The sequence below is a fragment of the Emydura macquarii genome, unplaced genomic scaffold (assembly GCF_026122565.2).
Source record: "Emydura macquarii macquarii isolate MOO-44397 ecotype Brisbane River unplaced genomic scaffold, CSIRO-AGI_Emac_v2 contig_2383, whole genome shotgun sequence".
NCBI lineage: Eukaryota > Metazoa > Chordata > Testudines > Chelidae > Emydura > Emydura macquarii.
The window spans coordinates 15,152-26,722 of NW_027132520.1; the positions used below are offsets into that span (position 1 = coordinate 15,152).

General features: G+C 47.6%; 1 protein-coding gene across 1 annotated transcript; it reads left to right on the plus strand.

The window, feature by feature from the left end:
• The first annotated feature begins 2,835 nt into the window (after window positions 1–2,835).
• On the plus strand, window positions 2,836–5,119 carry LOC137161852 (olfactory receptor 52P1-like). Its single transcript, XM_067561362.1, has 2 exons — window positions 2,836–2,913; window positions 4,137–5,119. Exon 2 carries the CDS (start codon window positions 4,181–4,183, stop codon window positions 5,117–5,119), a length of 939 nt encoding a protein of 312 aa, XP_067417463.1. The 5' UTR covers window positions 2,836–2,913; window positions 4,137–4,180.
• Window positions 5,120–11,571: the final 6,452 nt, after the last annotated feature.

Sequence of the window (11,571 nt, forward strand, 5' to 3'; positions counted from 1 at the left end):
CAGCAACTTTACTGCCAGGTTAAGAAGTGTAGCCAAAGCCTCTGCAGTGGGTATGATTGAGAGCTGAGATTTCATAACACTAATGGGTCACACAGGGTTTTACAGACTGACCAGATTCTGCCTTCAGTGGCTCACTCCAGATTGACACTGGCATCATTGAGAGGAAAATCAGGGCCCCTGTGTTTTGAAATCCCCATCTTTCATGCCCGTGATTTTCACAGCAGGGAGCCTAAAGATCCATACTAAGGGTGAAATCTTGCTCCCATTCAGATCAATAGCAAAACTCCCATGAGGTCCAGGTTTTCACCCCAAATCCACAATTAAGGAACTTAAATAAAAGGCCTGATTTTCACTGGCCATGAGCCTCCATTGACTCCAACTGGAGTCGTCCTGTGGCCTCTAAGGATGGGTGAGCACATCTGGACAAGAGAAGTATTGACAAGAGAGTAGCTGAAATCTTAAACTCACAGCTTAGAGTTCAAAACAATTCAAAAATGCAGGGTGACAATATTTTGAGGGGGGGGGTGTCTGTTCTCTCTGTTCCCCTGCGTCTCTGGTTCTATAGAGAACGAGAAACACCAAAATACAGCAAAAATAAAAGCATGTTTCGGGTTTAGAGGAAAACAGGCAGTGCTGTAAATCTGACTGGAGGAGAACCAGGCGCACACAGTGTGTGTATGTGTAGGGTGGGACATACCGTATCCAGATCGCAGTGGCACGGAGTCCTGAAACAGGGAGAAATAGGGAATGGACATCCTGCCTAATTCACACACCACAGAGGTGTAACTAGCCCTCCTGCAATCTCCCGGGGTAGGAGTGTGTCTCAGACTGTAATGCTACGTGGACACACTGTAGTAGATTATCTCTGACACCTTCCTCAATCCAACCCATCCCTCCTCCTGTGACCAATCCCACAACAGCCTCCTGGCTACTTCAGCAATTGTCAACATGGAGAAGCAACATCAGGAAGTTGTGTCTAGGTTTATAACTGGCGGGAACATGCTAAAGCTTTGTGTTGTTCTGAGAAAGAGTTACTCGCGCTGGCTCCTTTTAGTCTCCACGTCCTCTCTCCCCTACCGTCGGGTCTGTCCCTCTCCTCTTCCCTGCACACGCTGAGCTGCTGCTGGGGTTCCCTTCACCCCTGGGCAGGCTGTGCAGGCTGCTCCTCCTCCATCCCCCCTTTCCCCAGTGCAGCCAGACACAGAGTTTAACCCAGGCTGTGTAGATATTTGTACGAGCTGTCACTGTGAGGTGTGTCCGGGATCTGGTGTTGGTCCTGTGTGAGTGGGATCACTGTGTGGCAGTGCTGGGAGTTGTGAGAGTGGGGAGGGTGGTGCACAGGGACAGGCAGGTGGTGCTGAGGGTTGTGGTGGCAGGGAATGTGGGGTACACAGACAGGAAGGCAGCACTGCTGAAATTCAATTTTTCTTTCTGATTGTTGGTCCCAGGTCAATGCTGGGAGCTTTCCTGGCCCTGAGTGTGTCTGGGCAGGTCTCAGTGCCTCTTTCCCCTGGCAAGCCGTCGAATTGCAGCCTGGGTGTCACAACTTTAACTCATTTTATTTTCCAGGTTATTTTTTCATGGTTGTTGAATGTTAATTATGTAACTTCAGTTTCATTTTCCACCGTTTCCCCAGTGGAAAGAACCATTGATCTTTGCTCCTCAGCTGGTTCCCTCTCCCATCAGATCAGACCCCGTCTATAATCCCCATCCCCCTACCCGACTGCCCCGATTCCAACACTGCGCTGGGTGCCAGGGTCTTCTTCTGGGTTCCCAGTCACCCGTGACACCCAGAACCTCCGAGCCCCCGAAGCTCCCCCAACTCTTCCTCTGCAGGGTGAGGAGCCCCCGTTCCACCTGCTCACTTGGCTAAGGGAGATCAGTGACAGTTTCTCTCAGGTGAGAACGTCACACACACAGTAGCAGATCCCAAGGCACCTGTGCTGTGCTGCTGCCCTTGTTGCTCCCACACACACTGTGTGGGGCTTCGGGGTCTGCTTCACAGCAACAATGAGCAAGCTGAGAAGTGTGCACAGTGTATAATGAGAGCAGAGAATTCTGGGTCATGTCAGTGCCTAAGTAAATACAGCTGCCACGGGCAGAGGCCCCTGGCTGCTGGCTAACACAGTGAGCCACTGGGAGACAGACACTGAACCTGGGACTCTCTGGGATCATTTTTTAACCAGCTATGCTAGCCATTTATGGGGACAGTTGTACAGACATTCCTCAGTGCGGAGATTTCGTGGGGTCACTTTCATCCATGCAATGTCACACGGGATGCCTCCGTTGTGTGGAAACTCACCCAGAGTATCCTTTTCAAACTCCAAAATTTACATGAGACGTTTCCCCTGGGGCTAAATTCAGCACTGTCAGGAATAAAAACAAATGCCTTCAGTAAGACTCAGGCACCAGCTTGCAGGGTAAATGCCTCCAGCTGATTCCTGTCTGTGCTGCAGGGACGTGTTCACAGATCCCTCAGCCCTAAGGAACCATTGTGATCATCTAGTCTGACCTCCTGTACAGCACCAGTCAGAGACCTGCCCCAAGGAATTCCTAGACCAGAGCTTATAGAGAAACATCCAACCTTGGTTTAGAAATTCTCAGTGATGGAGAAACTGCCATGACCTTGGTAAATTGCTCCAATGGTTAAGTACGCTCTATATTTAAATAATGCACACCTTATTTATAGTCAGCATTTCTCTAACTTCAACTTCCAGGCATTGGATGATGTTAGACCTTTCTATGCTACCCTGAAAAACCCATTATTCAATATTTGTTCTCTCTGTGGGTACTTGTAGGCTGTTATCAAGTCATCCCTTAATTATCTCTGTGTATCAAAATCCAACTTTAATTGTGCATGCTGGAACAGGACACATTTTTCCAGCAGTAGTTCCGTCAGTGCCAAAGAAAGAGGTAAAATAACTTCTCTCCCTCTACTTGAGATTCCCTTGTTTATCACCCTGGGGATAAAATTTAGCTCTTTTTGGCCAGAGGGTCACACAGGGACTTCATGTTCACCCCCCAAAATCTGCTTCCCACGATAAAGTCCCCGCTGTGTAAGCATCACCTACCTTCTTTGTCCTTAGAACACATATTGTTTGCCTCGACCCAGTTTACCAACCAATCCAGATCGCTCTGAATCAGTGACCCGTCCTCTTCATTATTTACGATCTCCCAATTTTTGTGGCATCTGCAAAATTTATCAGGATTCAAGCATGAGACGGGAAGGGTAAGCAGCTGGGTTGCTTACAGGGGTTTCTGCTCACCCTTGTCAGTTAACAAGGAACATGTTAACGAAACCACGAAACCACTATACTTATGTCTCAGAGAAAGTGTCTCACCGAAGGAAACGAGGGAAGTTAGAGAGCACAAAGTCCCAGCCTGGCATGACAGTGTCTGTTTTCATGGGGAAAACATGGCTCCTTTCCAACAGAGAATTGTATCGAGTTTCAGACCTATGGTCCTTCTAGTCCAGTGTCCTCTCTCTGACAACAATAACCCCAGAGCCTGCCAAAGAAGGTGTTGGGGGGATAACCTAACCTTCATAAGGGTATCACCTTAATGCCTAACAGCTACAGATCAGCTTGTGCCCTGAAGCAGGTGTATAGATTTTCAAATATATTTATTTAGCTGTAACTATTGTAATGGAAGATTCTTACTATCCATGAGAGTGTCCTATACCTTTCCGATTCTTGCTTAGCTCCTGCCCTCAATTTCATCTTGTGGCAATGAGTTCCTCTGTCTAATTATGCACTGAGGGAAGAAAGCATTCTTTTTTTAATCAGTTTTGAAGTTGCCATGTTTCAGTTTAATTGAATGTCCTCTTGACCTTGTGTTATGAGACAGGGAGAACACATCTTTGCTATACTCTCTGCCAGTCTGTATTTTACGGAATTTTCTTAAATCCCCTCTTATTTCTCTCCCTTATAAGGTAACAGTCCCCATATTTTCATCCTTATTGACATCGAACATCATCTTCCACCCCGCTGCTCATCCTAAAAAATTTGATGCCTTCTGCAAATGTTGGCACCGCACTGCTCACCCGCTGTCCAGATTGTTACGAACTATAAAATATTTACCGTGCTACTTTTTATCAAGTGTGTGACCCTCCTCGCTCTGCTTTTCTCCCTCCACAGGCACCCTGAATATTACGGAGCCAGATCAGTGCTTCCACCTTTTCATGGCGACTTTCAACCTCACCCCCTCCAATTCATCAACATTCATCCTAAACGGTATCCCGGGGCTGGAAGCTGCCCACATCTGGATTTCCATCCCTTTCTCCACATTCTACATCATCAGCCTGGTGGGAAATTTCATGGTTCTGTTTGTTGTCAGCAAAGAGCAGACCCTGCACAAGCCCATGTTCCTGCTGCTCTGCATGCTGGCACTCACAGACATCGGTGGGTCGACCTGCGTTGTGCCAAAGGCACTGAGCATATTTTGGTTCAGTTTCAAACACATCACTGTGGATGGCTGCCTCATCCAAATGTTCTTCCTTAACACAGTTGCTACTATGCAATCAGCCGTCCTTGTGACAATGGCCTTCGATCGCTACGTCGCCATATGTGAACCACTGAGATACACCACCATCCTCACCAACGCACGAATCGCTAAGCTAGGGCTAGTGGGTCTAATACGAGCTGTTCTCTTGGTTCTGCCAGTGCCCCTGCTACTGCGTAGGCTGCCATTCTGCGCCAACCGCCTTATTCCCCACACGTACTGTGAGCCCATCGCTGTGATGAAGATCTCGTGTGGGGACACGAAAGTCAACCGGACGTACGGCCTGGTGACAACATTTGTGGTCATCATATTAGACCTGACACTCATTGGCCTGTCTTATGGGCTGATCATCAGGGCTGTCTTCAGGATCTCCTCCAAAAAAGCCCATCAGAAAGCACTCAACACCTGTACAGCCCACATCTGTGTGATGCTGATGTCTTATACTCCAGTCCTCTTCTCCGCTCTGACACACAGGTTCGGTCAGGGCATCGCTGCCCACGTTCACATCCTCTTGGCCAACCTCTATCTCCTTGTGCCCCCCATGCTCAACCCTATCATTTATGGGGTCAAAACCAAAGAGCTTCGTGACAAAGTGGGAAAATACACCTGCAGAATGTGATCGCCTGGGGCCATTGACTTTAAACCTGCGTGACAAGAGGGGGAAAGGATGTCTTCACATTAATTAAGGGTGCTTTGTCCTAATTTAACTGAGCTCAGCCTTGTGGAAGTTCACAGTCTGAGAAGTTTCTCCCGCCTAATGTCCTATCACTCCATCACCAAGCTTTACTCTCTTTGTTGCTGAGTTCCATCTCTCCAACCATCACCTGATCTCTTTCAGTGTGACCCGTCATCCCCTACACCACACACCCTGTCACTCGGCTTTTGTGTAACTTCCACACCACCAGCGCTGATGGCTTCTCATATGCTCTCAGCCCTATTTTCCATCAGTTTGGTTGTTGATACTCACTCTCCTCCATCTTTGACTCTTTTGCCCCTTTCTGACATCACAAGGTCCCCAACTCTGCCCTCCACCAGGCCCCAATAATCCCTTCCAGTCCTGAGCCTCCTCAAATCGGTCTCTCTGAATTCTTAACTAGCAATAACTTGGAGTTTTCCCTCTCCTTCCTTCCCCACAATGACTTATGAGGAGAGGCTGAGGGAACTGGGCTTATTTAGTCTGCAGAAGAGAAGGGTGAGGTGGGATTTGATAGCAGCCTTCAACTACCAAGTGTGAAGGGGTTAAAAGCCTCACTATACTAAATCTAGGGGAAGGTCATCCTGAACCCCAGAAGGAGTCACCTGGAGGCCATGAGCCAAAACAAAGAGCAGCAAGCCATTAAAAATAGAGGAGAAAATCCAAGAAAAAGAACCGCTAGGACAACGATCCCCAGGGAGTCCAGAGGAACAGATCAATAATGGGTTTTCAGCTAATTCCACCATTGAGAAAAATATCAAGGAGTGTGTCCTTTTCAATTCACACCTCCAAATGCTCTTGGAGGAGGGAGGAGTAAACGGTCAAATCAGAGCATGGGCCATTTAATTATTAGAGAGCTCAGTACAGCTATCTTAGCTTTAAAAGACCCCTGAAGCTCATAGGAAGGTCATTACAGATTGGAATTAAAGCATAAGGAGCAAGGAAAGTATCTATATGCCTGTGTTAATAACTAAAAGAGGGTGAAGTGGGGACAGGCCATAATTGTGACTTTACTCAGGACATGAAGAATTGCTGCTATTTTGCATCCTACTTGGGTTTTGTCACAGAAAAATAATTGTTCTATTTACGGAAAAGCCAGAGGTGCCAGTAACAATAGCCCAGCTCAGAACCATTGTCACAGTCGTCAGTATCTGCCAGAAACCTCTCCTGATGAACCGTCCCATCTGCCAGGGCAGGGCGAAACCCTGAATGCCGCAAAGGGAGAGAATTCACTTGACTCTGCCCCACGTGCAGTCTCTGCCAACCATTAAAGGTGTGAGCTCCGACTGAAGCTTTTCCCACATTCAGTGCATTGCTGGGGTTACTCTCCCGTGTGGATTCTCTGACATGTAGAGCAGGAGATGATGACAGGGGTGTCTGAGGAGTAGCTGTGGATCCTGTGTTGGGAGGGAAAGCACCACTGGGTCTGGCTGTTGTTTGTCTCCTGTAGGCCATGTGGCTGGGATCGTCCAGCCTCTGAACAAACTGAGCAGAACTACAATTCCCAGTGTGTCCTACCAATGGTGTGTATGTTTACTGGCGAGATGGAGCAGACGTGGCATGTCAGAAAGAGCGGTCTGTCATCAGTGTACAAGTGCAGCGTTGAACACCCTGACAGCTATGCAGTGAGAGGCGGGAGTGTCAGTCTAAACTTAAATTTCCTCCAGCATTTGCTTTATTTTGGCTATGTCTACACTGCAGCGCTAATTCGAATGAGCTTAATTTGACTTTCAGCAGTTGATTTATAGAAATCGCAGCAGAGTGTACACACTACACTGTTTGCGCTGGTCTCTTGTGTTCACACTGGCCAGCCTTACTTCAAATTAGAAATCAGTGCAGTGTGGGTAGCTATCCCACAGTGCAACTAGCCACGGTGGCTGTTGGGACAAGTGTCATTGTCCCAAAATGCAACGCTGCTTCCTCCACCCTTCCCCCCCCCAAACAAACAGGAAAAGGATTTTTGCACCGTTTTTTTTACTCCCCACGATTGCCATTGCTTCAGAGACATGGAGACAGCTGAACTCTGCACTGTAATTGTGATTGTGACAAATACATCGTGGCTTATCATGGAGTACTTTAGAAATAGAGCAAGAAGGTGAAGCAGGTACTACACCTAGGCCACCGTGGCTGCCCTGCTACAGGCCATCGAGCAGAACAATTCCCGATTGCTAAAGGCTGTAACGTTTCCTCTGCAGTCCGTGGACTGCAGGTTCTGGTGCAGGGAAACAAGCACAGACAGGTGGGACCTCATCGTTATGCAGCTGTGGGATGATGATCAGTGGCTGCAAAAGTTTCGTATGCGAAAGGCAACTTTCCTCGGGCTGTGCTCGGAGATGGTACCGTCCCTGAAGTGCGTGAACACTCGCTTGAGACAAGCCATGATGGTGGAGAAGAGAGTCACCATCGCTCTCTGGAAACTGACAACCCCCAACTGTTACCTCTCGGTTGGGAATCAATTTGGAGTCGGTAAATCTACAGTGGGCATAGCTATGAATCAAGTGTGCAGTGCCATAAATAGACTTCTGCTATGAAGGATAGTGACTTTGGGAAATGTGCAGGACATAGTGGAGGGGTTTGCCACGATGGGCTTCCCAAACTGCGGGGGGGGCATTGATGGGACGCACATCCCCATCTTAGCGCCTGCACACCTGGCAACCAAATACATAAACCGCAAGGGGTACTCTTCCACGGTCCTGCAGGGGCTTGTGGATCACAGGGGTCGTTTCACAGACATCAGTGTGGGATGGTTTGGGAAGGTGCATGACGCTCGTGTATTTCTTAACTCCAGGCTGTTATGTAAGATGCAGGTGGGCACTTTCTTCCCTGACCAAAACATTCACATCAAGGGTGTGTAAATGCCCATAGTGATCCTGGGGGATCCTGCTTACCCCTTGCTCCCTTGGCTAATGAAGCCGTACACTGGTCACCTTGACAGTGACAAGGAGTGTTTTAATAAGAGGTGAAGCAATTTCAGAATGGTTTTAGAATGTGCCTTTGGGCGTTTAAAGGGTAGCTGGAGAAGTCTCCTCACTAGGCTGGACATGACTGAGAAGAACCTCCCTTCAGTGATAATCTGCATGCTGTGTTCTTCAGAATGTGTGTGAAGCGAAGGGTGACAGGTTCCCCCAGGGTTAGGCTGTGGAGGCAGAAAGACTGGCTGCCAATTATGAGCAGCCAGATGCCAGCACTGTGCTGAGAGCTAACCACAGAGCGCTTTGCATTAGGGAAGCTTTGAAAACCAGGTTCTGCAGTGAGATGCAGGAGTGATTTCTGTTCATGTATGTTGTTTGCCTTTGATAATCACCCCCCTTCGATATCTGTGCCCGACAAATCCCTCTCCCTCCTGAACGAGGTATGATTTAATAAAGAAAAGTTTTGGAAGGATGCAAAACTTTATTTTTTAACATTCAGGTCATGGGGGAAGGAGGGGTGAGGGTTCATTCACTGTCTCCAGGGGTAGGGTGGTAGCTGGCAGGGGTGGAGGCGAGCACGTACTGCATCCTGGACAATCTCCTCCAAGACCTCGTGGAGACGGGGGAGGTGGAAGGCGGCATAGCCCTTGATTGTGGATCATTATGGAGGGGCTGCGGGACTCTGTCCTGCCTCCGCTCCTCCTGAAGGTCCACAAGACACCGGAGCATGTCTGACTGGTCCCACAGGAGTCTCAGCATCTCCTGCGTGGTGCTGCGATCAGTCTCCTGCATTTGTCTGTGAGTGTCCATGACCCTGTCCATGCTCTGGGACAAGGTCAGCCTCCAAGCTCTTTGCTCTGTCTCTGTGGCTGATGAGGCGTTCATGAGCTCCGCAAACATGTCATCTCAGCTTTTTTTTTTCCTTTTTCTAATCTGAGACCATCTGTCCGCAGTATTTCTTAAGGGTCGGTCCACTGCTGAGGTGTCTACAGAATGAAAGAAAAATAAGATGGTAGCCACAGTTAGCATAGTGAAGAAAATTATAGAAATGTAACAATTATGATAATGAGACCATGAAACAATGTAGCAAATTATTTCCTCTCTATGCTTGTAGTTCAAACCCTTACAGAGAGCAACTGTGGATGGCGTGGTGGTGGTGGGGAAACTATGCTTAAATCACAGGAAGCCATGATGCTGCCTACCTTGACTGCAGAGAAGAATCCTACCATGGAGGGAGGAAGAAGGCAGCCTCCCCTGAAAAGTTTTTCGAGGTGAGGGATAACACATTACATACATTAAATTTTGCATGTGATATCAACTGATGAAAAACGTAGCGTTTCTCAACACATAAAAAAACTGATCCCTGGATAACCACTCAGTACAGTCAACGAAATGCCTGAGATCCCCTTTGTGCCATCACCCCACCCAATGTACAAAGACAGAAATGCTAATAAGAAAGAAAACTCACCAGATGTGCCTTCCCTGGGATCATTTGTGCTGTCCTGGGTGATGGTGGACTGCTTGGGTGTCAGGAATAAGTCCTGAATTTGTGGGAGAACGGACACTCCGCTCTCCTGCACCCTGCTCGCCACAGCTTCCTCCTCTTCCTCTCTTCATCCACGGAGTCCTCCTCATTGATCATGGACTGTGAACTAGCAGAGGTATCGATGCTGCCGGGAGGCACCGTGGTTGGATCTCCCCTGAGAATTGAGTTCACCTCATCATAGAACCTGCATGTTTTGGGAGAGGAGCCAGAGCAGCTGTTAGCTTCCCTGGCTTTCTGATATGACCGGCGCAGCTCCTTGATCTTCATCGACACTGCTGAGCGTCCCTCTGTTGTCCCTTCTCCATCATGCCCTGGGATATCTTCCCATAAATGTCCAGATTCCTTTTGCTGGCTCTGAGCTGAGCCAGAACTGACTCCTCGCCCCACAGCCCAATGAGGTCTAAGACCTCTGGTCGACTCCATGCTGGAGCGCGTTTGGGCTTTACAGTAGACATGCGGAGAACAGTGGCAAACCTCTCTCCATGCTGGCAGCAAGCACAGGAAATAAGAATTCAAATCATCCTGGGGCTTGAGGGGAGCGGACTGTTCCTGCTAGTGTGACCACTGACAGCACAGCGTCAAAATGGGGCATGGTGGGATACATTCCAGAGGTCAATTAATTCAAATTAAGTAACATTGCGTCCACACTGACACTAATTCAATTTACCAAATTCAAATTAGGCGCTATGCCACCTGCAGATGTGGTCTTATTAAGTCGATTTTACAGGCACCTTACTTTGAATTAACAGTGGTGCCAATGTAGACGCAGGTGTAATTAATTTGAATTAAGGGACTTTAAATCAACCTAAGACGCCAGTGTAGACCAGGCCATTTTGTTGAATTTGATTTGTTGCAAACACCTTTGAGTTGGATGAAGTGACCTACTCCTGACAATGCCAAAACTCAAATGTAAATGAACTGAAGACAAAACTTCTGTTTTCATAGAGGCTGAGAAGAATGGGAATCCTGGTGCTTGATGTGCACGGCTGGTACAAATGTCTCTCTTTCAAATAAGGGTGCTCTTGATTTATGAGCTCATGTAGATTCTAAGAAACACAAGAGGTTATTCGAGGAGAGAGCTCATCAGCAACATTAACAGATAATTGTGTTAAACCAGGCAGAAAATCAGGGAACCTTGTTCCTGCAGCAGAAGGCGTTCTAGTGTTTCACATTGTCATGCATCATTGTTTCAAGTCAATGGATTGCACATCTGTCTTACTGAAAAAGACATTCCCTGGACCTTGATTCTGAGACAGCCCCAAAACTTTCAACTGCTTGAACCAAGACAGAAGTAATAAGTCTGGACTTGCACCACATTCTCTTGACACTGCTTGGAAAGCACTTGAGGTCTAGAACATACCTAATGAGACAGCAGACTGTGTCAATCACGGGAGAGACACACTTGATGTTGACATGGACAGCATTATTTTTAAAATGTACAACTATTTTCATATCTACACTGTCTGAATTGGAGTTCTGGAGGAGTACTGTGTGTGAGTTTCTTGACACTGAATACAGAAAACAGCTTTATCATCAAGGCACAATGTTCTTATTTCCAGATATTACAAGGCTGCTTCGGATGTGTCCGACTTGGGAGTTGTTGTTCCCGTCTCAGGACACCCCCCCCCCATTAGGATTAAGAAACTTTTTGAAGATGAGGTCGGTCAGATTTACCTCTGGCAATTGCACTCACTCATGAGTGCATTCCATTCACACAGCCAAGAAATAAAAAGGGAAAACCACTCTGTTTTGGAAGCAGTGAAAAGCTTAAACTCAGGACAGAGGGTCCTTCTTGAACGCAAGACCCAGAACGTCATGTCGCTGAAAGTTAAGGGACTAGGAGAGACGTGATGAAAAGTAACTTTCTGTGCTGACGTGAAGGGCCGTACAGCACATGCTTAGAATATTTGAAGATGTGG

Bases quoted from the DNA above. Each gene is read 5' to 3' on its own strand.
- LOC137161852 (XM_067561362.1), top strand. From the start codon at position 4,181: ATGGCGACTTTCAACCTCACCCCCTCCAATTCATCAACATTCATCCTA.